Genomic DNA, 26,801 nt, shown 5'->3' on the forward strand with positions numbered 1-26,801 from the left:
TGGCTGCCCAGGGCCGGATTTCTGAAAAGGCCACAAATAGAGATGTCTCAAACCTCCGATTTTCGGTTTGCGAACCTCGAACGCGAACGTCCACAAAAGTTTGGTTCGTGTGAACTTTCGCGAACCACAATAGACTTCAATGGGGAGGCGAACTTTGAAAACTACAAACATTTATGCTGGCCACAAAAGTGATGGAAAAGATGTTTCAAGGGGTCTAACACCTGAGTTTTTGCATGGGGGAGTGGGATACAAGCCAAAAGTCCCCGGGAAAAATCCAGATTTGACGCGCAGCAGCGTTTTAAGGGCAGAAATCACATTGCATGCTAAATTGGAGGCCTAAAGTGCTTTAAAACATCTTGCATGTGTATACATCAATCAGGTAGTGTAATTAATACAACAATACAATACAATAACATTTCTATAGCGCTTTTCTCCCATAGGACTCAAAGCGCTTAGGCTCTCTCAGATTCAGTAATTAGTAGGATGAAGTATTCACACAACAAAAGTTATATTTCTGCAAATGCCAAACTGAACAGGTGGGTTTTCAGTCTGGATTTAAACACGTCCAGGGATGGAGCTGTCCTGATCTGTTGAGGTAAGGAGTTCCAAAACGTAGGGGCAGCATGACAGAAGGCTCTGGGACCAAAAGTTTCCAAGTGGACTCTGGGTATGACTAGATTATTAGAACCTGTTGATCTGAGAATGCGGGGATTGCTACGCAGCTGCAACATATCTTTCATGTATCCAGGGCCTAAATTATTCAGGGATTTAAATGTCAGTAGGCCGATCTTGAATAGGACCCTCCATTCTATAGGTAGCCAGTGAAGGGAGTGCAGGACTGGCATTATGTGGCAGTGACGGGGTTGGTTGGTTAGCAGTCTGGCAGCAGTATTCTGTATCAGCTGTAGTCGGTACAAGACCTTTTTTGGAAGGCCAGTGCAGAGAGCATTGCAGTAGTCCAGTCGGGATGTGATGAAGGCGTGGACTAAGGTTGGCAGATCTTCTGGGGGTATGAGGTGCTTGATTTTTGCAATGTTCTTCAGGTGAAAATAGGATGATTTCACCACAGCAGAGATTTGAGTTCTGAAGTTTAAATCCCAATCAATTAGAACTCCCAGGCTACGCACATGATCAGAGCTGCGCAGATCCGTGCCTCCTATTCCCAGTGGTGAAGACTGCAAGTTAAGTTGTTTTGTTATCATGCTCTGCCCTCCTATCAGAAGGACTTCAGTTTTGTCTGCATTTAGTTTGAGCCAGTTGTCATTCATCCAGTACATTAATTAATGTACTGCTTCACACTGACTGACCAAACTCACTGTGTAACGCACCGCAAACAGCTGTGTGTGTAGTGACGGCCGTGCTGGACTGGTGCGCACCATAGCCAGAGTGCAGGCGATATCGGTTTTCAAGCCCATATGGTCGCCGGGTTGAGGTAGCTCAATGACAGAACAACAGTGACTGTCCAGCTCATCGAATTTGGTCTGTCCACAATGAAGCAACGACCTTATTATCTTGGGTATGCCCCCCGAGACACTCATATAGCCGGCGGTCATTGCTTCATTGTGATACGCAAGCCCCTTCACCGCGGCAAAGTAACGATCACGAAGGGGAATTGACACATGTACATGCCTTTTGCTTTGTTGTTGCAGCTGCAGTGCAGCCAGAAAAATTAGGCAGGCATGTACACGCACCAGAATAATTATTATAGCCGCCGCTGCTAGCAGCGGCCTTAAAAATTCAGGAATCCACCTGGAGTCCTGGTGGTGGCGGAGAAGGCAGTCAAGTGGCCTGCAGGCAGAGATGCTGTGTGGGGACCGACTTAGTCTTGGGGCAAGCAGTCACACGGAGTGCAGGCAGAGATGCTGTGTGTGGGGACTGACTTAGTCTTCGGGCAGGCCTGACCGTGCTTTGCAGACCACATGGTCAGATGGACCCTTGACCCAACACTGTGTGCCAGCGATGGCACCACTTGCCTTTCAACATCACGGTACAGTTTGGGTATCAGCTTTTCATAAAAGAAAGGGAATGCTATACATGGATGATACATATGGAAGACGGGGCTGCACATGGCATGGGAGGGGCACTACTTCACAACAAAGGAGAACCACAACATACTTGGCCTAGAGGTACAAAAAAAGTATGAATTCGACCATGTGGCTGTTCTGCTGATCCTCTGCCCCCAATACATTTAGCCATAGACCTTGAACAAGCATGCAGAAAAGATGTTTCTGACAAAAATCTGATAAGATTAGCTGCATGCTTGTTTCACATGTGGGATTTAGATACTACTGATCTCAGAATGGGTATTATTTAAAATGAAACAAATATGGCATCCTCCATATCCCTCCCACTTTAGGTCCCCTGTAAGCTGATGCAGAAAAGTAAAACAAACCTCATTGTTGTAGGCTCTCTGGTATCTGTTGAGCCAAAGCTTCCAGTGGTGGTCCAAGCTTACATCAGGGGAGCAGAAAATTGACTTGGCAAAGGCAAGAAGGCCCACAAGATGGAACACGAGATAGTGCATTGTATTGCAGAATCCTAAATAAAGTCATAATACTACATTAAAGCAATATACCATGTGGAACTACATTACTGAACAATGAACATTGCTAAAGACTGTACATTGCAATGCTTGTATTGGAACCAGGGGTTTGACGCCTGATCTGTGTAAATGCATTACCATTATTTAATATATGCTGTGAACAGCAATATACCCTCTAATGTATTTTGATTGATAAACTTAATTATTGATCACTGTGATTATTCTGTATTTAGGGTATATTAGAAACTTTTTTTTGTATGGTTCTAAGTGGAAAAAGTGGAGCGCATGTCAAAACCAAGGATCCAGATTAGTTGTTGAACAACTGCTTCACTTTTGCTAGAGTTTTCCCTGCATTGCTTAGGATACATCTGCTCCTGTGTTTTTGATGGTTTCAGTATAATCTGACAGTAACCATATATAGAACATGCATTTTCCTGCATTTACCAAAACCAGAAGTAAAGACTAAAAATAAAGTGGGTTACTGCAGAGCAGGTTCAATCTGTAGTCTGCCCTTTTCTCTAGCGGTTACAGGCAGTACATTATTGGAGATCACTCATTAGTTTGACGCTTCCTCCTTCCCAAGTGAATAATTTACCAGCCATGTGTGGTGAAACCATCTAACTAAAGGTGGCCACTAACGGTATCTTTTCTAGCAAAAAATTGTTCGAGTGATCAGATAATTCTGATCGTATGTGATTGGATTGGATGTAAATAATCTCTGTTGATGGGCACAATTGATCATTACAAATGATTGTAACAACAGTCTCCAATTGGATTTTTGTTGAACCAAAATTTGGATTTTCTTATTGGTTGTGATAGATAGGAAGTAAAGATTGGTTCATTGATGGTGTAGTAAACGATCTATTACCAACCATATTTCACTTCCGATCAGAATTATCTGATCGCTTGAACGTTTTCTCGCTAGAAATTGGATCATTAGTGTCCACCTTTACACGTAGGGTTTCAGATCAATCCTGCTGCACATTGAACACTTTCCCATCACAGACAACAAAAACCATCTAGCAATTCACAGGGCCGCGCCTGAGGATAGTGTATAACGTCCGTATCACTGTGGGATTTGGAAGAAAAGGCATAATGATGGTGCCCTATAGCACACTTGTTACTCATCCTTAGATAAGTCTGAATCATCAATGTAAGAAAAGTCTACGTATCACAGCCACCTCTACCTGTGCATTTAGTTGCTGATTCTTATTTCTGTAGCCTCTTTTATCCAGAAATTGTCCTGGTTGTGTGCAGTACCTGTCTGTGCCAGCATGGAAACTGGCATATGAACGACCTTCCTGGGCCGGATTTAAGCCAAGGCACAATAGGCCATGACCTAGGGCACCACAGGATCAAGGGCGGGTGGGCAGAAGGCTATACTGGGGGGAGGGTTACCTGGCTACCTATACTGGAGGGTGAGTCATCAGGCTATCTATAAGGAAGGGGGGAGGGTCATCTAGATTCTTATACTGAAGGAAAGGGGGGGCTACCTATACTAAGGGAAGGGGGATCATCAGGCTAATCTAAATTGGAGGTGGGTTATCTGGCTACCTATACTGGAGGTGTGGGGAGAGAGGGTCATCTGGCAGGTTATACTAAAGGTAATGGTCAATGGGCTACCAATACTGGAGGGAGGGGGAAGGGTCATTTAGCTAACTATACTGGAGGGGTCATCTGGCTACCTATACTGAAAGGGGCCGGCTGCTTACTTTGGCCTTGGGCAGTAAAGATTAGAAATCCGGCCCTGGTCCTTCCACCAGGCATGGTTAAGTGGTGGGTCGGGATCAAAATGCAGAAATCAAAACCTAGCAATAATCAGTATTTACATAGGAGATTCTGGAAGCTACAGATGCGAATAATTTATATTTACTTTTGTGTACATAAATTTGAACCTTCTTGTAAGTAGTGTGCAAATTTGGACAGAGGCGCCAGGCAGGTTAAAATGATCTAAAAACAACTAAAAAGGAGGAGTACAGGTGGACTTACCTCCTGAAATGATGGACAATCAAGATTGTTCAAATCGCAAATAACAATTTATTTTGGCACTCCAGAACGCGTTTCGCAGGTATAACCTGCTTCATCAGGCAAGGAGTGCAAGCTCAAAAAGGTCCAATAGTGGCAATGCGCCTCTGTCACTATTGGACCTTTTTGAGCTTGCACTCCTTGCCTGATGAAGCAGGTTATACCTGCGAAACGCGTTGCGGAGTGCCAAAGTAAATTGTTATTTGCGATTTGAACAATCTTGATTGTCCATCATTTCAGGAGGTAAGTCCACCTGTACTCCTCCTTTTTAGTTGTTTTTAGATCATTTTAACCTGCCTGGCGCCTCTGTCCAAATTTGCAGTATATAGTCCACCTTGGGTGGAGGGGACTGTCCCCTTCTTTCTATCTACAGAGAGCGACTTCTTAAACCTGAGTGGGGTCAGGTTCTAATACTCCCCACCTGCAGTTCAAGTGGTTGCCTATGTGGTAACCCGTGTTTGTGAGTATATCCACATCTGTTAATTATTTCGCCAACAATTGTTAGACTTACTGCACTATATTGGGCTCTCGGTTTTTCTTTCTGTTTCAAGTGCTTCTTGTAAGTAGAGGTTCAGGAGTTTAAATATTATAGAAAATGTAATTAATAGTTTTTGGTGAAACTATAATGATTGGGGCCGGGGGAAATAAGGACAGCCAGTGCCAGAACTTAACATTCTGCATGAGGAATTGCGTGTGTGTTTAATTGGCAATAAAATTGATTTTTTTTTTAAATCAACTGAATATGTAAAAAATATTACCTATGAAAATACCATAGGTAATCATGCTGATTTTTTCTTTTTTCTACCGATCAGATCTAGAATAAGTGCATGACTTCATCAAACATTCCATTTACCCTTTAAGGTACATTCTATAATCATCATCTCGGCATTATATTTATTATTTATTTATGTATTTATTGTATTTACTAAGCGCCAACATATTACGCAGCGCTGGACATTAGTTTAGGTTACAGACAATATTTAGGGGTGACATACAGCAAAATACAATACAATACAATTCAATAACATTTGTAAAGCGCTTTTCTCCCATAGGACTCAAAGCGCATTGACAATACATGAATACAAGAAAGACCACAGTATGAGTACAAGGTAATGCTTAGTCACTGGATGGGAGCATGGAGATTAGGCAAGTTAGGTTCACTCAGATGCATAGCATGGGTTCACAGTAATGGAGGTGCATGATCAGGTAGGACACAAAAGGAGGAGGACCCTGCCCAAAGGCTTACAATCTATAGGGAGAGGTAAGGACACGAAAGGTAGGGGACCAGAGTTCCTTATATGAAGTATATATACATATTTACAATCCACCACCCATTTACAAAATCTACAGCAGGGCTGCCCAATGCGTCGATCGCGATCTACCAGTAGATCGCGAAGGACTGCTGAGTAGATCGCGTCGGCATTTTAAAATAGTACAGCAGATGCTGACTATGCAGCGCCCGGTGTACCATCTAATTGTGCTGCTCTGCTGCCCTACGCAGAGCAGCACACAGCCAATAAGGAGAGGCAAAGGGGAGAGGGGTGGCACGTGAGAGCCTCATCCTCCCCACAGGGGCGCCGCGAAGCACCAAGCAGACCACGCGGCCACTTGGGGCCTCAAGGCCTTAGGGGCCTCGGCGGCTCCGTGACGTCGTCGTTTTCCCGCAGCCCCGCGGGGCTGGCAGAGCAGAGCAGGGCTACATGAAGATGGCCGCCGCCGAAGCCCTGCTCTGGAGACTATTTATGTCTCCAGTACAGGGTTTTGGGTGGCCATCTTCCCGTAGCCCTGCATTCAATCAGCGCGGGAGATTGGAGGAGGGAGGGAGCTCCGTGGGAAATGCGCACCTGAGGAGCCGGCCAGGAGAGGAGACGGGGAGAGAAGACTTCTGCCAGTGCCAGGTGAGTAAATTCTTTTCTTTTTGCAGCCCTAATTGCGTTTATCTGCTGAAAATGTGCCCTAATTGCATTTATCTGCTGAAAATGTGCCCTAATTGCGTTTGATATCTGCTGAAAATGTGCCCTAATTGCGTTTGATTTCTTCTGAACTGTGCCCTAATTGCGTTTGATTTCTGCTGAAAATGTGCCCTAATTGCGTTTGATATTTGCTGAAAATGTGCCCTAATTGCATTTGATTTCTGCTGAAAATGTGCCCTAATTGCGTTTGATTTCTGCTGAAAATGTGCCCTAATTGCGTTTGATTTCTGCTGAAAATGTGCCCTAATTGCGTTTGATTTCTGCTGAAAATGTGCCCTAATTGCGTTTGATTTCTGCTGAAAATGTGCCCTAATTGCGTTTGATTTCTGCTGAAAATGTGCCCAAATTGCGTTTGATTTCTGCTGAAATGTGGCCCAAATTGCGTTTGATTTCTGCTGAAAATGTGCCCTAATTGCATTTGATTTCTGCTGAAAATGTGCCCTAATTGCGTTTGATTTATGCTGAAAATGTGCCCTAATAGCGTTTGAATTCTGCTGAAAATGTGCCCTAATTGCGTTTGATTTCTGCTGAAAATGTGCCCTAATTGCGTTTGATTTCTGCTGAAAATGTGCCCTAATTGCGTTTGATTTCTGCTGAAAATGTGCCCAAATTGCGTTTGATTTCTGCTGAAATGTGGCCCAAATTGCGTTTGATTTCTGCTGAAAATGTGCCCAAATTGCGTTTGATTTCTGCTGAAAATGTGCCCAAATTGCGTTTGATTTCTGCTGAAATGTGGCCCAAATTGCGTTTGATTTCTGCTGAAATGTGCCCCAAATTGCGTTTAATTTCTGCTAAAATGTGGCCGAAATTGCGTTTGATTTCTGCTGAAAATGTGCCCAAATTGCGTTTGATATCTGCTGAAAATGTGCCCTAATTGTGTTTGATTTCTGCTGAAAATGTGCCCTAATTGCGTTTGATTTCTGCTGAAAATGTGCCCTAATTGCGTTTGATATCTGCTGAAAATGTGCCCTAATTGCATTTGATTTCTGCTGAAAATGTGCCCTAATTGCATTTGATTTCTGCTGAAAATGTGCCCTAATTGCGTTTGATATCTGCTGAAAATGTGCCCAAATTGCGTTTGATTTCTGCAGAAAATGTGCCCTAATTGCGTTTGATTTCTGCTGAACTGTGCCCTAATTGCGTTTTGATTTCTGCTGAACTGTGCCCTAATTGCGTTTGATTTCTGCTGAAAATGTGCCCTATTTGCATTTGATTTCTGCAGAAAATGTGCCCTAATTGCATTTGATTTCTGCTGAAAATGTGCCCTAATTGCGTCTGATTTCTGCTGAAAATGTGCCCTAATTGCGTTTGATTTCTGCTGAAAATGTGCCCTAATTGCGTTTGATTTCTGCTGAAAATGTGCCCTAATTGCGTTTGATTTCTGCTGAAAATGTGGCCCAAATTGCGTTTGATTTCTGCTGAAAATGTGCCCAAATTGCGTTTGATTTCTGCTGAAATGTGGCCCAAATTGCGTTTGATTTCTGCTGAAATGTGGCCCAAATTACGTTTGATTTCTGCTGAAATGTGGCCCAAATTGCATTTGATTTTTGTTTAAAATGTGCCCAAATTGCGTTTGATTTCTGCTGAAATGTGGCCCAAATTGCGTTTGATTTCTGCTGAAAATGTGCCCAAATTGTGTTTGATTTCTGCTGAAATGTGGCCCAAATTGCGTTTGATTTCTGCTGAAATGTGGCCCAAATTGCGTTTGATTTCTTCTGAAATGTGGCCCAAATTGCATTTGATTTTTGTTTAAAATGTGCCCAAATTGCGTTTGATTTCTGCTGAAATGTGGCCCAAATTGCGTTTGATTTCTGCTGAAATGTGGCCCAAATTGCGTTTGATTTCTGCTGAAATGTGGCCCAAATTGCGTTTGATTTCTGCTGAAATGTGGCCCAAATTCTGTTTGTTTTCTGTTGAAATGTTGCACAAATTGCGTTTGTTTTCTGCTGAAATGTGGCCCAAATTGCGTTTGATTTCTGCTGAAATGTGGCCCCAAATTGCGTTTGATTTCTGCTGAACTGTGCCCTAATTGCGTTTTGATTTCTGCTGAACTGTGCCCTAATTGCGTTTGATTTCTGCTGAAAATGTGCCCTAATTGCATTTGATTTCTGCTGAAAATGTGCCCTAATTGCGTTTGATTTATGCTGAAAATGTGCCCTAATAGCGTTTGAATTCTGCTGAAAATGTGCCCTCATTGCGTTTGATTTCTGCTGAAAATGTGCCCTAATTGCGTTTGATTTCTGCTGAAAATGTGCCCTAATTGCGTTTGATTTCTGCTGAAAATGTGCCCAAATTGCGTTTGATTTCTGCTGAAATGTGGCCCAAATTGCGTTTGATTTCTGCTGAAAATGTGCCCAAATTGCGTTTGATTTCTGCTGAAAATGTGCCCAAATTGCGTTTGATTTCTGCTGAAATGTGGCCCAAATTGCGTTTGATTTCTGCTGAAATGTGGCCGAAATTGCGTTTGATTTCTGCTGAAAATGTGCCCAAATTGCGTTTGATATCTGCTGAAAATGTGCCCTAATTGTGTTTGATTTCTGCTGAAAATGTGCCCTAATTGCGTTTGATTTCTGCTGAAAATGTGCCCTAATTGCGTTTGATATCTGCTGAAAATGTGCCCTAATTGCATTTGATTTCTGCTGAAAATGTGCCCTAATTGCGTTTGATTTCTGCTGAAAATGTGCCCTAATTGCGTTTGATATCTGCTGAAAATGTGCCCAAATTGCGTTTGATTTCTGCAGAAAATGTGCCCTAATTGCGTTTGATTTCTGCTGAACTGTGCCCTAATTGCGTTTTGATTTCTGCTGAACTGTGCCCTAATTGCGTTTGATTTCTGCTGAAAATGTGCCCTATTTGCATTTGATTTCTGCAGAAAATGTGCCCTAATTGCGTTTGATTTCTGCTGAAAATGTGCCCTAATTGCGTCTGATTTCTGCTGAAAATGTGCCCTACTTGCGTTTGATTTCTGCTGAAAATGTGCCCTAATTGCGTTTGATTTCTGCTGAAAATGTGCCCTAATTGCGTTTGATTTCTGCTGAAAATGTGGCCCAAATTGCGTTTGATTTCTGCTGAAAATGTGCCCAAATTGCGTTTGATTTCTGCTGAAATGTGGCCCAAATTGCGTTTGATTTCTGCTGAAATGTGGCCCAAATTACGTTTGATTTCTGCTGAAATGTGGCCCAAATTGCATTTGATTTTTGTTTAAAATGTGCCCAAATTGCGTTTGATTTCTGCTGAAATGTGGCCCAAATTGCGTTTGATTTCTGCTGAAAATGTGCCCAAATTGTGTTTGATTTCTGCTGAAATGTGGCCCAAATTGCGTTTGATTTCTGCTGAAAATGTGCCCTAATTGCGTTTGATATCTGCTGAAAATGTGCCCTAATTGCATTTGATTTCTGCTGAAAATGTGCCCTAATTGCATTTGATTTCTGCTGAAAATGTGCCCTAATTGCGTTTGATATCTGCTGAAAATGTGCCCAAATTGCGTTTGATTTCTGCAGAAAATGTGCCCTAATTGCGTTTGATTTCTGCTGAACTGTGCCCTAATTGCGTTTTGATTTCTGCTGAACTGTGCCCTAATTGCGTTTGATTTCTGCTGAAAATGTGCCCTATTTGCATTTGATTTCTGCAGAAAATGTGCCCTAATTGCATTTGATTTCTGCTGAAAATGTGCCCTAATTGCGTCTGATTTCTGCTGAAAATGTGCCCTAATTGCGTTTGATTTCTGCTGAAAATGTGCCCTAATTGCGTTTGATTTCTGCTGAAAATGTGCCCTAATTGCGTTTGATTTCTGCTGAAAATGTGGCCCAAATTGCGTTTGATTTCTGCTGAAAATGTGCCCAAATTGCATTTGATTTCTGCTGAAATGTGGCCCAAATTGCGTTTGATTTCTGCTGAAATGTGGCCCAAATTACGTTTGATTTCTGCTGAAATGTGGCCCAAATTGCATTTGATTTTTGTTTAAAATGTGCCCAAATTGCGTTTGATTTCTGCTGAAATGTGGCCCAAATTGCGTTTGATTTCTGCTGAAAATGTGCCCAAATTGTGTTTGATTTCTGCTGAAATGTGGCCCAAATTGCGTTTGATTTCTGCTGAAATGTGGCCCAAATTGCGTTTGATTTCTTCTGAAATGTGGCCCAAATTGCATTTGATTTTTGTTTAAAATGTGCCCAAATTGCGTTTGATTTCTGCTGAAATGTGGCCCAAATTGCGTTTGATTTCTGCTGAAATGTGGCCCAAATTGCGTTTGATTTCTGCTGAAATGTGGCCCAAATTGCGTTTGATTTCTGCTGAAATGTGGCCCAAATTCTGTTTGTTTTCTGTTGAAATGTTGCACAAATTGCGTTTGTTTTCTGCTGAAATGTGGCCCAAATTGCGTTTGATTTCTGCTGAAATGTGGCCCCAAATTGCGTTTGATTTCTGCTGAACTGTGCCCTAATTGCGTTTTGATTTCTGCTGAACTGTGCCCTAATTGCGTTTGATTTCTGCTGAAAATGTGCCCTAATTGCATTTGATTTCTGCTGAAAATGTGCCCTAATTGCGTTTGATTTATGCTGAAAATGTGCCCTAATAGCGTTTGAATTCTGCTGAAAATGTGCCCTCATTGCGTTTGATTTCTGCTGAAAATGTGCCCTAATTGCGTTTGATTTCTGCTGAAAATGTGCCCTAATTGCGTTTGATTTCTGCTGAAAATGTGCCCAAATTGCGTTTGATTTCTGCTGAAATGTGGCCCAAATTGCGTTTGATTTCTGCTGAAAATGTGCCCAAATTGCGTTTGATTTCTGCTGAAAATGTGCCCAAATTGCGTTTGATTTCTGCTGAAATGTGGCCCAAATTGCGTTTGATTTCTGCTGAAATGTGCCCCAAATTGCGTTTAATTTCTGCTAAAATGTGGCCGAAATTGCGTTTGATTTCTGCTGAAAATGTGCCCAAATTGCGTTTGATATCTGCTGAAAATGTGCCCTAATTGTGTTTGATTTCTGCTGAAAATGTGCCCTAATTGCGTTTGATTTCTGCTGAAAATGTGCCCTAATTGCGTTTGATATCTGCTGAAAATGTGCCCTAATTGCATTTGATTTCTGCTGAAAATGTGCCCTAATTGCGTTTGATTTCTGCTGAAAATGTGCCCTAATTGCGTTTGATATCTGCTGAAAATGTGCCCAAATTGCGTTTGATTTCTGCAGAAAATGTGCCCTAATTGCGTTTGATTTCTGCTGAACTGTGCCCTAATTGCGTTTTGATTTCTGCTGAACTGTGCCCTAATTGCGTTTGATTTCTGCTGAAAATGTGCCCTATTTGCATTTGATTTCTGCAGAAAATGTGCCCTAATTGCGTTTGATTTCTGCTGAAAATGTGCCCTAATTGCGTCTGATTTCTGCTGAAAATGTGCCCTACTTGCGTTTGATTTCTGCTGAAAATGTGCCCTAATTGCGTTTGATTTCTGCTGAAAATGTGCCCTAATTGCGTTTGATTTCTGCTGAAAATGTGGCCCAAATTGCGTTTGATTTCTGCTGAAAATGTGCCCAAATTGCGTTTGATTTCTGCTGAAATGTGGCCCAAATTGCGTTTGATTTCTGCTGAAATGTGGCCCAAATTACGTTTGATTTCTGCTGAAATGTGGCCCAAATTGCATTTGATTTTTGTTTAAAATGTGCCCAAATTGCGTTTGATTTCTGCTGAAATGTGGCCCAAATTGCGTTTGATTTCTGCTGAAAATGTGCCCAAATTGTGTTTGATTTCTGCTGAAATGTGGCCCAAATTGCGTTTGATTTCTGCTGAAATGTGGCCCAAATTGCGTTTGATTTCTGCTGAAATGTGGCCCAAATTGCATTTGATTTTTGTTTAAAATGTGCCCAAATTGCGTTTGATTTCTGCTGAAATGTGGCCCAAATTGCGTTTGATTTCTGCTAAAATGTGGCCCAAATTGTGTTTGATTTCTGCTGAAATGTGGCCCAAATTCTGTTTGTTTTCTGTTGAAATGTTGCACAAATTGCGTTTGTTTTCTGCTGAAATGTTGCACAAATTGCGTTTTTATTTTCTGGTGTCTGGGGTAACTGTTGCTGCATTTATTATTTAATGGTCATAGTTGGCTATATTTGCTGTGCTACGGTTAAGCTCCGCCCATACAATGCCATGGCCACGCCCATCTTTCGGCGCAGCGAAATCACCCCACAGCCATTTTTCCCTGCAAACAGCCCCGCCCCAATCCGCCCTCCCGCTCCACCCACATGTCATGGCCACGCCCACTTATGCGGGATAGCCAAACCCCGCAGGATCGGGCCACTTACTACAGTCCGCTTGGGGCCACAAAAACCTTAGCTGCACCCCTGCCTCCCCACACCCTTCCTTCCCTGCCCACATTCTTCCTCCCCGGTCCCTTCCTTTGAGTTCGACGCTCTCATCCACCACTGTTGGGATCTTCCTCGCTGACCCTGCATGCCTGGAGTGGCATGCAGCACTGAGACCTGTGATTAGCGGTGATCCGCAGTGGAGAGGAGAGCAGAGGGTAACAGCGTGTATACAAGAAGTGCTTTTCCTGTATACACGCTATTACCCTCCGCTCTCCTCTCCACTGCTGGACTCCTCTAATCTGTGGTCTCAGTGCTGCATGCCCCTCCGGGCATGCAGGGTCAGTGAAGGGGGGTGAAAATGTGGACGAGAGTGGCAGTTGGTGGAGAGAGGGGGGCACCTATGCCTAGCTATCTGTTTGTGGGGGACACCTAAGCTTAAGGTGATATCTATATGGAGGCACCTATACTTAACTATATGTGGGGGAACCTTTGCCTAGCTATCTATATGTGAGGGGCACCTATGCCTAGCTATATCTGCCAAGCTATCTATGTGGGGGGCACCTATGCCTAGCTATCTATATGGGTGCAGCAATGCCTAGCTATCTATATGGGGGGCACTTATGCCTAGCTATCTATATGTGGGGGGCACCTATGCCTAGCTATCTATATGTGGTGGCACCTATGCCTACCTATCTCTGTGGGGGGCACATATGCCTAGCTATCTATATGGGGCACCTATGTCTAGCTATCTGTATGGGGGCACCTATGTCTAGCTACCTATATTGGGGGCACCTATATCTGGCTATTTTAAATGTTGGTAGATCTCGCGAGCACGAGAGTTTTCAAAGTAGCTCGCGAGTCAAAAAAGTGTGGGCACTCCTGATCTACAGTATATACAAAACTATACGAAATACTTCCATCTCCATGTCTGCCACCATGCATCCGCTTTCTTCTTCCCAAATTTATGCAAATCATACTTATAACAATAATACAAACGCGAAATCACAGTCCTAACAGCCTTATCCACAGAAACATCCTCTTTCTTAAAAATCTACGTATTTTTCATATCCCATAACACTGCCTTATATACAACACTAAACAACCATACTAACTCTTTCTCTTTCTTTACAGGTGTCCACCCAGTGAACACAAACAGGGAAGACAACACTCGTACATCAAACAATTCCGCACAAAAAAGACTCAACCTCTGTCGCAACCTACACACAAACTCACAATCCTAAAAAATATGGTAAGCATCCTCAATCATATTGCGTCCAGATCTCGGACATCTATCCGAATGAATTACATTTCTTATTTTTAGGAAACTCCTTGTTGGGAGGCATCCCAGGAGCGACATCCATACAACATCCTTCCATCTATTTTCCACACCTTGCAACAAGAAATTCTTCCAGGTCACCACCGTTTGTTCTTCATTCAAAAATGGAATTTAATTCACATTTTCCTTATTCTTCATTAGTTCTACAATCTTCTTCTTATCCTTTACCTGTGCACCCAACACCTCTAAATTGTGTTTATCATAAAATATTTTTAACCTTAAATAAAATTGTGGAGTGACTAATGCTACTGGTTTCGTGGGATCCTTAACACATAAACCCCACTTTATAAAGTGCCATCTCATAAAATATCTACACATAAAAAACACCTTGCTATTAAGCTAAAAAAAACCTCATAATATTCAACCAATAATGTAACTCCCAAAAGAAAAATAAATCTGGTAACCCTATCCCACCTGCCGTAACCGATTTCTCTATTTTATCCCTCCTACACCTCTCCATCTTTGAACCCCACAAAAATAAAAAAAATCCGCTTACCTCTCCTGACCCACTCATCCCTTGGTGGTAAAACAATACAAGTGTACAAAATCAGTGGAAAAATTACGGATTTTATTACCAACACCTTACCCGTGAAAGAAAGTTGCCTCAAACGCCAGAAATCCAATTTCTTCTTAATTTTTTTGAACAACACCTCAAACTCTACCCGTCCACTCAGCTCTTTATCAAACTTTATACCCAACACTTCCAACTCATCTACTCTATCAACCAATCCACTTTCAATTTCCATATGCCTACCATACACACACACTTTAGACTTACCCCAATTCACTCTCATTGCAGATACTTCACAAAACTCATCCAACTGTTTATGCGCTCTTTGAATGTTGCACTGGGACCCCCCCCCCCCCCCCCCCAAGATAACTACATCATCCATATACGCCATTATTTTAAACAGCATCCCACCACTACCAGGCACAACCACACCCTTAATTCTGTTATCACGCTGAATCATATTCAAAAACGGTTTAACCACACACACAAAGATCAACGGGGATAAGGGACATCCCTGTCTCACACCAGCTTTAATTGCAAAACTCTCACTCACCCTGCCATTCACAATCACCTAACTCACCACATCCTTATACAAACACCTTATCATCACACCCATAATTTTCTCTTGAAATCCCATTCACCTCAACACCTCAAACAAAAACACATGCGACACTCTATCATACGCTTTCTCCAAATCAATAGACTCCAAAATCAAACAAGCATTGTTTATATGGGAATAAAAATTCATATCTCTGAGGAGGATTAAGTTGTCAAAGAAATCCTCCTCCCCAGAATTGCACGTCTGTGCCTGACCAATAACACTCCCCACAACAATTTTATTCCTATTTGTGATAACTTTTGCAATAATCTTATAGTCTACGTTAAAGTGAACCTAAAGTCAAGGGGAAAAAATAAGATTTACTAACCTGGGGCTTCCCTCAGCCCCCTGCAGCCGATCGGTGCCCTCGCAGCTCCACTCCGATGGTCCAGGACCCGCCGGAGAACACTCCCGGTTTGGCCGTCCCCGGCCGACAGGCATGGGAACGAGAGTGATTCTTCGCGTTCCCAGCCTGTATATCGCCCCCTATGCTGCTATTGCGGCCAGCATAGGGGTCGATATACAGGCTGGGAACGCGAAGAATCACTCTCGTTTCCATGCCTGTCGGCCGGTGATGGCCAAACCGGAAGTGTTCGCCGGCGGGTCCTGGACCATCGGAGCGGAGCTGCGAGGGCACCGATCGGCTGCAGGGGGATGACGGAAGCCCCAGGTGAGTAAATCATTTTTTCCCTTGACCTTAGGTTCACTTTAAGGAGTGTTATTGGTCTCCAATTTTTTAAATCCCTCCTATCTCCTATGTCCTTTTTTATATAATAATGTCACCACCCCCTCCCTCATAGATGATGAGAGGGAGACACCGCTGCAGCAAGAATTCACCAACTCCATAAAATCGTCTTTAATCGAAGGCCAGGCCTTAACGTAAAATTCCCTCAGTAACCCATCCTTACCCGGGGTCTTGTTCAATGGCATTCCACATAATGTCTCATACACCCCATCCACCACAAACTCTGCTTCCAACCCAATCTTATCTTCATCACTCATAACTTTTTCAAAGGACTCTAAATACTTTTCCATACTCTCAACAGGCTCCACCTCCCTTCCCTTAAATAAATTTGCATAAAACTCCTTAACCACACTCATTACCCTATCACCTCCCCCCTCCACCCCCTCCTCTAACACAACAGAAACACACTCTCTCTTACTCATCACTTTTTTAAAGAAATATCTCGTACACCTCTCACTCTCCTCAAGCTTCCTTAACCACTTCCCGACCGCCCACTACACAGGGGCGGCGGGGAAGTGGAGCCCTGCAGGACGGCCTCACCCACAGAGGCGGCGGTCCATTTAAGGGCATGGGCGGAGCGATCGCGTCATCCGTGACGCGATCCTCCGCCGGCGCCTGTCACCGCTCGCTCGCCGCAACATCCCGCCGGCTATACGGAAGCGCCGGCGGGATGTTAACCCCGCGATCGCCGCATACAAAGTGTATAATACACTTTGTAATGTTTACAAAGTGTATTATACAGGCTGCCTCCTGCCCTGGTGGTCCCAGTGTCCGAGGGACCACCAGGGCAGGCTGCAGCCACCCTAGTCTGCACCCAAACACACTGATTTCTCCCCCCCCTGCCCCAGATCGCCCACAGCACCCATCAGACCCCCCCCTGCCCACCCCCCAGACCCCTGTTTGCACCCAATCACCCCCCTAATCACCCATCAATCACTCCCTGTCACTATCTGTCAACGCTATTTTTTTTTTTATCCCCCCCCCTGCTCCCTGCCCCCTCCTGATCACCCCCCACCCCTCAGATTCTCCCCAGACCCCCCCCCCAGACCACCCCCCCCTGTTTACTGTATGCATCTATCCCCCTGATCACCTGTCAATCACCTGTCAATCACCTGTCAATCACCCGTCAATCACCCATCAATCACCCGTCAATCACCCCCTGTCACTGCCACCCATCAATCAGCCCCTAACCTGCCCCTTGCGGGCAATCTGATCACCCCCCCACACCAATAGATCGCCCACAGATCCGACATCAGATCACCTCCCAAATCCATTGTTTACATCTATTCTCTCCTCTAAACACCCACTAATTACCCATCAATCACCCATCAATCACCCCCTATCACCACTTGTCACTTTTACCTATCAGATCAGACCCTAATCTGCCCCTTGCGGGCACCCAATCACCCGCCCACACGCTCAGATTGCCCTCTGACCCCCCCTTATCAATTCACCAGTGCATTAATTACATCTGTTCTTCCCTGTAATAACCCACTGATCACCTGTCAATCACCTGCCAATCACCTATCACCCATCAATCACCCCCTGTCACCCCCTGTCACTGCCACCCATCAATCAGCCCCTAACCTGCCCCTTGCGGGCAATCTGATCACCCACCCACACCATTAGATCGCCCGCAAACCCGCCGTCAGATTACCTCCCAAATGTATCGTTTACATCTGTTATCTTCTCTAAACACCCACTAATTACCCATCAATCACCCCCTGTCACTGTTACCTATCAGATCAGACCCTAATCTGCCCCTTGCGGGCACCCAATCACCCGCCCACACGCTCAGATTGCCCTCAGACCCCCCCCCCCCTTATCAATTCGCCAGTGCATTAATTACATCTGTCCTTCCCTGTAATAACCCACTGATCACCTGTCAATCACCTGCCAATCACCTATCACCCATCAATCACCCCCTGTCACTGCCACCCAACAATCAGCCCCTAACCTGCCCCTTGCGGGCAATCTGATCACCCACCCACACCAATAGATCGCCCGCAGATCCGACATCAGATCACCACCCAAGCGCAGTGTTTCCATCTATTCTCTCCTCTAAACACCCACTAATTACCCATCAATCACCCATCAATCACTCCCTATCACCACCTGTCACTGTTACCTATCAGATCAGACCCTAATCTGCCCCTTGCGGGCACCCAATCGACCGCCTACACGCTCAGATTGCCCTCAGACCCCCCCTTATCAATTCGCCAGTGCAATATTTACATCTGTTCTCCCCTGTAATAACCCACTGATTACCTGTCAATCACCTATCAATCACCCATCAATCACCCCCTGTCACTGCCACCCATCAATCACCCCCTGTCACTGCCACCCATCAATCACCCGCTGTCACTGCCACCCATCAATCAGCCCCTAACCTGCCCCTTGCGGGCAAACTGATCACCCACCCACACCAATAGATCGCCCGCAGATCCGACATCAGATCACCACCCAAGCGCAGTGTTTCCATCTATTCTCTACCCTAAACACCCACTAATTACCCATCAATCACCCCCTGTCACTGCTACCTATCAGATTAGACCCCTATCTGCCCCTAGGGCACTCAATCACCCGCCCACACCCTCAGAATGCCCTCAGACCCCAGCCCTGATCACCTCGCCAGTGCATTGCTTGCATCCATTCCCCCCTCTAATCACACCTTGAGACACCCATCAATCACCTCCTGTCACCCCCTAGCACACCTACCCATCAGATCAGGCCCCAATTTGCCCCGTGTGGGCTCCTGATCACTCGGCCAAACCCTCAGACCCCCTTCCGATCACCTCCCCAGTGCATGGATTGCATCTATTTTCCCCTCTAACCACCCCCTGAGACACCCATCAATCACCTCCTGTCACCCCCCTAGCACTCCTATCCATCAGATCAGGCCCAATACAACCTGTCATCTAAAAGGCCACCCTGCTTATGACCGGTTCCACAAAATTCGCCCCCTCATAGACCACCTGTCATCAAAATTTGCAGATGCTTATACCCCTGAACAGTCATTTTGAGACATTTGGTTTCCAGACTACTCACGGTTTTGGGCCTGTAAAATGCCAGGGCGGTATAGGAACCCCACAAGTGACCCCATTTTAGAAAAAAAAGACACCCCAAGGTATTATGTTAGGTGTATGACGAGTTCATAGAAGATTTAATTTTTTGTCAAAAGTTAGCGGAAATTAATTTTAATTGTTTTTTTTTCACAAAGTGTCATTTTTCACTAACTTGTGACAAAAAATAAAATCTTCTATGAACTCGCCATACACCTAACGGAATACCTTGGGGTGTCTTCTTTCTAAAATGGGGTCACTTGTGGGGTTCCTATACTGCCCTGGCATTTTAGGGGCCCTAAACCGCGAGGAGTAGTCTAGAAAACAAATGCTTCAAAATGACCTGTGAATAGGACGTTGGGCCCCTTAGCGCACCTAGGCTGCAAAAAAGTGTCACACATGTGGTACCGCCGTACTCAGGAAAAGTAGTATAATGTGTTTTGGGGTGTATTTTTACACATACCCATGCTGGGTGGGAGAAATTTCTATGTAAATGGACAATTGTGTGTAAAAAAATCAAACAATTGTCATTTACAGAGATATTTCTCCCACTTAGCATGGGTATGTGTAAAAATACACCCCAAAACGCATTATACTACTTCTCCTGAGTACAGCGGTACCACATGTGTGGCACTTTTTTACACCCTAAGTACGCTAAGGGGCCCAAAGTCCAATGAGTACCTTTAGGATTTCACAGGTCATTTTGCGACATTTGGTTTCAAGACTACTCCTCACGGTTTAGGGCCCCTAAAATGCCAGGGCAGTATAGGAACCCCACAAATGACCCCATTCTAGAAAGAAGACACCCAAAGGTATTCCGTACGGAGTATGGTGAGTTCATAGAAGATTTTATTTTTTGTCACAAGTTAGCGGAAAATGACACTTTGTGAAAAAAAACTATTAAAATCAATTTCCGCTAACTTGTGACAAAAAAATAAAAACTTCTATGAACTCACCATACTCCTAACGGAATACCTTGGGGTGTCTTCTTTCTAAAATGGGGTCATTAGTGGGGTTCCTATACTGCCCTGGCATTTTAGGGCCCCTAAACCGTGAGGAGTAGTCTTGAAACAAAAATGACCTGTGAAATCCTAAAGGTACTCATTGGACTTTGGGCCCCTTAGTGCAGTTAGGGTGCAAAAAAGTGCCACACATGTGGTATCGCCATACTCGGGAGAAGTAGTACAATGTGTTTTGGGGTGTATTTTTACACATACCCATGCTGGGTGGGAGAAATACCTCTGTAAATGACAATCTTTTGATTTTTTTACACACAATTGTCCATTTACAGAGGTATTTCTCCCACCCAGCATGGGTATGTGTAAAAATACACCCCAAAACACATTGTACTACTTCTCCCGAGTATGGCGATACCACATGTGTGGCACTTTTTTGCACCCTAACTGCGCTAAAGGGCCCAAAGTCCAATGAGTACCTTTAGGATTTCACAGGTCATTTTGAGAAATTTCGTTTCAAGACTACTCCTCACGGTTTAGGGCCCCTAAAATGCCAGGGCAGTATAGGAACCCCACAAATGACCCCATTTTAGAAAGAAGACACCCCAAGGTATTCCGTTAGGAGTATGGTGAGTTCATAGAAGATTTTATTTTTTGTCAAAAGTTAGCGGAAATTGATTTTAATTGTGTTTTTTCACAAAGTGTCATTTTCCGCTAACTTGTGACAAAAAATAAAATCTTCTATGAACTCGCCATACTACTAACGGAATACCTTGGGGTGTCTTCTTTCTAAAATGGGGTCATTTGTGGGGTTCCTATACTGCCCTGGCATTTTAGGGGCCCTAAACCGTGAGGAGTAGTCTTGAAACGAAATTTCTCAAAATGACCTGTGAAATCCTAAAGGTACTCATTGGACTTTGGGCCCTTTAGCGCAGTTAGGGTGCAAAAAAGTGCCACACATGTGGTACCGCTGTACTCAGGAGAAGTAGTATAATGTGTTTTGTGGTGTATTTTTACACATACCCATGCTGAGTGGGAGAAATATCTCTGTAAATGGACAATTGTGTGTAAAAAAAATTAACAAATTGTCATTTACAGAGATATTTCTCCCACCCAGCATGGGTATGTGTAAAAATACACCCCAAAACACATTATACTACTTCTCCTGAGTACGGCAATACCACATGTGTGGCACTTTTTTGCAGCCTAACTGCGCTAAGGGGTCCAAAGTCCAATGAGCACCTTTAGGCTTTACAGGGGTGCTTACAATTTAGCACCCCCCAAAATGTCAGGACAGTAAACACACCCCACAAATGATCCCATTTTGGAAAGTAGACCCTTCAAGGTATTCAGAGAGGGGCATGGTGAGTCCGTGGCAGATTTCATTTTTTTTTGTCGCAAGTTAGAAGAAATGGAAACTTTTTTTTTTTTTTTTTTTTCTCACAAAGTGTCATTTTCCGCTTACTTGTGACAAAAAATAATATCTTCTATGAACTCACTATGCCTCTCAGTGAATACTTTGGGATGTCTTCTTTCCAAAATGGGGTCATTTGGGGGGTATTTATACTATCCTGGAATTCTAGCCCCTCATGAAACATGACAGGGGGTCAGAAAAGTCAGAGATGCTTGAAAATGGGAAAATTCACTTTTTGCACCATAGTTTGTAAACGCTATAACTTTTACCCAAACCAATAAATATACACTGAATGGGGTTTTTTTTATCAAAAACATGTTTGTCCACATTTTTCGCGCTGCATGTATACAGAAATTTTACTTTATTTGAAAAATGTCAGCACAGAAAGTTAAAAAAATCATTTTTTTGCCAAAATTCATGTCTTTTTTGATGAATATAATAAAAAGTAAAAATCGCAGGAGCAATCAAATAGCATCAAAAGAAAGCTTTATTAGTGACAAGAAAAGGAGCCAAAATTCATTTAGGTGGTAGGTTGTATGAGCGAGCAATAAACCGTGAAAGCTGCAGTGGTCTGAATGGAAAAAAAGTGGCCGGTCCTTAAGGGGTAGAAAGCCCTAGGTCCTCAAGTGGTTAACTTAGCCTTATAAATGATTCTTTTACCCCTCTCCTCCAACACTTTATTTCTCTCTTGTCTTGCTACAGCGATATCTTCCTTCACATCATACCCTCTATTCCTGAACCAATACAATGTCTGCAATCGCATATTAGCCTCCTCCTCCTTCCACCTCACCTTTTGTGCCATCACCAAACCAGACCCCCTAAAAAACGCCTTACAACTCAATTTCATCCAGTCCCACCACAACAACACACTCTCAAAATTGCACTTGCGAGACTGCCACCATTTATACCTCCTTTCAAATTCCTTCCATACTAACTCATCCTCCAACAACAATACATTAAATTTACACAATCCCCTACCGAACACCACACTCGACTCCACCTCTACCTCCGCATACAAGCCCTTATGATCTGTAAATGAAAAAGGAAATAATCTGTAATCATTGAAACTCAAAGATTCTGAAATAAAAATAAAATCTATCCGTGACTTCACTGTACCTTTATCCGAAAAAAACGTAAACCTATCCGAATTCGCTACTTCCACAAATGCATCTTTCAACTTAAAATCACTCACCAAATCATTCAAACACTTACTCAAACTATCAGTCTTAGCTTCACTCTCTCCTTCCCTATCATTCGCCGTCCTAATTAAATTAAAATTACCCACTACAATTGTATCCATCCGCCCAGGTAAGTATAATGCTAATTCCTTCACCAAATTAACCCTTTCACTCTTCTCAGGCTCAGCAGGCACATACACACAGAAAGACCTGATATCCTTATCAACATACTTTAGCTAAGCTGACGCAGTCTCCCAGGTACAATCTGAAATACACTACATACTGAAATACTAGCATTCTTTATCAACACACCCACACCTTCATTCTGATTATTTTGTCCCCTGGACCACATTGCCGGACCATAAGGCCACTCATCAGTATGAGGCATATTATTGAGCGCACATTCCTGCAAGAACAAAACATCAAATGCATAATGTTGCAATATATTAATCACTGCATGCCTCCTTCCCACTGAGCCGATACCTCTTACATTCAATGAGAGGATTCTTATTAAAGGCATTTATATATGATATAGATAAAGATATTGATACATTTGAGGCTGAGCCGGTCTGAAGCCCCGACACATTAGAGGCTTGTTCCGCTACAGCAGGGACCACACACACATCTTTCACTGCAGCAGCAGCCTCTGTCACAGGGGGCACTAGAACACCACGGCTGTCGGCAATGTTCTGCAGCTCCGCTGCAGACTCTTCCACCTCACTGCCGCCGGCCAATTCAAGTGTGGCCCCGCCCCCTTTTGTGACGTGACCGGCCAATCGCTGAGCCTCCCGCCTGCTCCGTTCAAACTCTTCGTCCTCCTCAAGGGCATTAACGGCCTGACAGTACTCAGCCCTAACCAAGCCATCAAGCGCTTCCCTCCTCTCAGCCAGAGACATGTTGGAGGGATTTCTAGCCAACTCCTCAAGCATCCAAGCTGCCTTTCTCGGCTTCCACCTCTCCCTCTCCTTCCCAGCATTACCGGCAGCACTTCCAGATCAGGAAATTATTTAGGGTCACCCCAGGACCTGCCTCTCCGAGGAGCCCCACAGTCCCTGGCCCAGTGCCCCGGCTGTCCAAATAAATCACAAACCCTGGGACACGGACACTTGGCAGTCTCGTGCCCAGGGCTTCCACACCTTCTGCAGCACACACCTGTGGAGCAGGTCTCACTGGTATGACCAGCAAAACACAGGCATATCGGGGTAAAATAAGAAACCACGCTCTCCTCCAAAGGTAAATACAGCCGGAGGTCTGGCAACTCCCCCAATGCCACTAGGATCCTCTTTAAATGTCACAAAAAAACGATACTTTCCATTATCAATCCCATATTTGTTTTGTAAAGCAGTCCCCCCTCTCACAGAGGAACAGTATTTACGAAGGAAACATCTCACAATCGATAAGTCCACGTCAGGATTGTACATGTGGATTGTCAGCATTATATCCTGCATCATGGATAATAGTTTTACCTCCATCCTGAGTAAAAATTGATCATCCGCATGCTTTTTAACTAGTTCATATGCATCTAGCAAAGTTGATTAAAAAAAAAAAAGGTTACATCAAAGATGCCCTGATTCTGAAAGTCTTACAACATTTTTATATCAGTCACCTGCAATTTCAGTGTCGTCATCAGCACCCTCTCCACAATCGTCTCCAGCTTTGTCGTTCTCCTGAACTCTGGCTTTACCATAAACCGCAAGGTCCGCCTCTGCGCATCGCCCTCCGTTCCTCTCCAGCGACTCATCGCCCTCTATGCTCGCCCCCCCAGGAAAAAGGGGACCCCAACCAAGCCCTCTGACCTCAACCAAGCTTTTACACTTGGTCTTAAAGTCAATTGAATATGCAAAAAATATTACTTATGAAAATACCATAGGTAATCATGCTCATCCACCAGGTGGGGCTCTTAAATCAATTACAGAGCAGAACTGTTCATTTGTGGCTGCAGTCCACATCTGTATGACCATGCAGAAAAATAAGTGATTCAAGTAAGTGTGTGAAGTCTTACATTTAGAGATGATCAATAAGATGTAAATATTTCTGAGTTTATGCAAATGCATGCACATTTTTATGCTAATCTATGCAGCTTGAAAACTGACAACCCATGTTTAAATTGATTGGATCCTTTTCAAGCTGCATATGTTTGCCTAAAAATGTGGATACATTTGCATAAACTCAGAAATATTTGCATTTCATTGATCATCCCTACTGACATTAGGAGTAGTGCCTCCTGGCATGCTACTACTGCTGTGCTTAGTTATTACAAAAAAAAAATGTTTGTAATAAAAACATGACAAAAAACAAACGTATAAAAACAGGATTATTACACACTAAGTAACCATGGAGAGACTGACATGGAATAAAATGTGTTGCAAGTTTATGTACTTTTTTACCTACATTTTATTGCTACATTTTGGCATTAGAATATCCATAGGCTCCCATGTCAAACACTCCCACCCACTGCACAGAACTCGCCCAGAGGATGCTGCTAGGAGGAGAGTTTCCGTTGTACATTACAAATGTTTCTGCCTCTGAAGATGAAGCCCTGGACGCCGTGAAACGCACGTTACACATAATTTATGGTCTACTTACAATGATTGTGCAATTGTGCAACTGAAAACATTTTCTTTACATGATGAGGATATATCAGAGCTCATATCGCTTTTGCTTTCATCTCTATCATTACTAATAACTGGCGACGTCTCAACTGCTGTTATTATGTCTTCATGGCAAGCACTTACTGCCATGATGGGCATGATAAACTTTACTGCCTATGCTTTTATTTGTATCATCTCAGCAACTAAACGCTTGTGAGTTTTATTGTTGCTATTATGGGTACAGCCAAGCACTACCTGATTATGCTTTGATCTGTATCATCCACATTTCTTCATGTGGGCTTTCTGGCAAAATAAGCATTTATACCATCAGTCGGAGCTCTTTATTACTGCAGCTCCTCAGCCTTTAAGAGGGGTTAGCATAAAACACACCCGAAGTGAGAGCAGGGCCGGTGCTACCATTAAGGCAAAGGAGGCAGCTGCCCCAGGGCCCCAGAGCTTGTAGGGGCCCCCAGTGGCTACAAGAGGAAAACAATTTTTTTCAAATCGGCCTTATAGTTTTTGAGAAAATCGATTTTAAAGTTTCAAAGGAAAAAAAACAAACAAACACATTTAAAAACCTGCCGACTTTAATGGTTAATAGCAAATCCACCTTAAATGCTAGAAATCCTAAATTTGCAGGATATGTTAAGGAGATCATTAGGAATAAGAGGAAAAAAACAATTTTTCAAAAAGACCTTATAGTTTTTGAGAAAATCGATTTTAAAGTTTAGAAGGAAAAAAGTATACTTGTAAATGCGGTAAATGTCACTTTTAGTAGCAAACCTAACGGTAGTGTAATTTTACATGCATCAAACGAAAGAGCAATAAATTTCCTGACGGGGTTTCCAGGGGGTCTATACGCAGCCGCAACGCTTTGGCCAGGGATCGCTATACAGCCGCAATATGGCTGTATGAAGATTTCTGGCATTTTTTCCTATTTTCCCAATTTTTTTTTTTATGTTTAGTGTGGGAATTTTTTTTTAAAAAAAAATTATGTGGGGCCCCCCCTTCTGAAACTTTTTAACCCCTTGTCCCCCATGCAGGCGGAGATAGCCAGAATGTGGAGCTCTGACCGATTGGGACTTCACATCCTGACTATACCAGCTGCAAAAAAGGTCCCCTAATGCCGATTTTTGTTCCAGGGTATATGTTGGGGGGGGCCCCCAGGTTTATTTTGCCCTGGGGCCCCATTGTTGCTTAAACCGGCCCTGAGTGAGAGGTATATGGATGCTGACATATGTATTTCCTTTTAAACAATGCACATTGCCTAGCTGTCCTGATGATCCTCTGCCTTAAATGCTTTTAGCCACAGACCCTAAACAAGCATGCAGATCAGATGTTTCTGACTGGATAAGCCACATGCTTGTTTCAGGTGTGGGATTCGGACACAACTGCAGCCAAAGAGATTATAAGGATTCCAGGCAACTGGTGTTTAAAAGGAAATAAATATGGCAGCCACCATATCCCTCACAGTTAAAGAAGTCATCAGGCAAATGACATTACAGCCCACTTACTTACCTGGGGCTTTCTCCAGCTCCTTGCAGCTGACTGTCCCACGCTGTCAGCTCCGTTCACAGCCG

At 43.6% G+C, this 26,801-nt stretch overlaps 1 protein-coding gene across 1 annotated transcript in view; it reads right to left on the reverse strand.

The window, feature by feature from the left end:
* Positions 1–26,801, reverse strand: part of LOC137531685 (cathepsin S-like) — a 66,070-nt gene that overhangs the window by 34,291 nt on the left and 4,978 nt on the right. Inside the window, exon 2 of the mRNA XM_068251637.1 lies at positions 2,393–2,538. Within this exon, the coding sequence (XP_068107738.1) occupies positions 2,393–2,524 (132 nt within the window). The 5' untranslated portion in view covers positions 2,525–2,538. The remainder of the gene's footprint in view (positions 1–2,392; positions 2,539–26,801) is intronic.

The sequence above is a fragment of the Hyperolius riggenbachi genome, chromosome 9 (assembly GCF_040937935.1).
Source record: "Hyperolius riggenbachi isolate aHypRig1 chromosome 9, aHypRig1.pri, whole genome shotgun sequence".
In the NCBI taxonomy this organism is placed as follows: Eukaryota; Metazoa; Chordata; class Amphibia; order Anura; family Hyperoliidae; genus Hyperolius; species Hyperolius riggenbachi.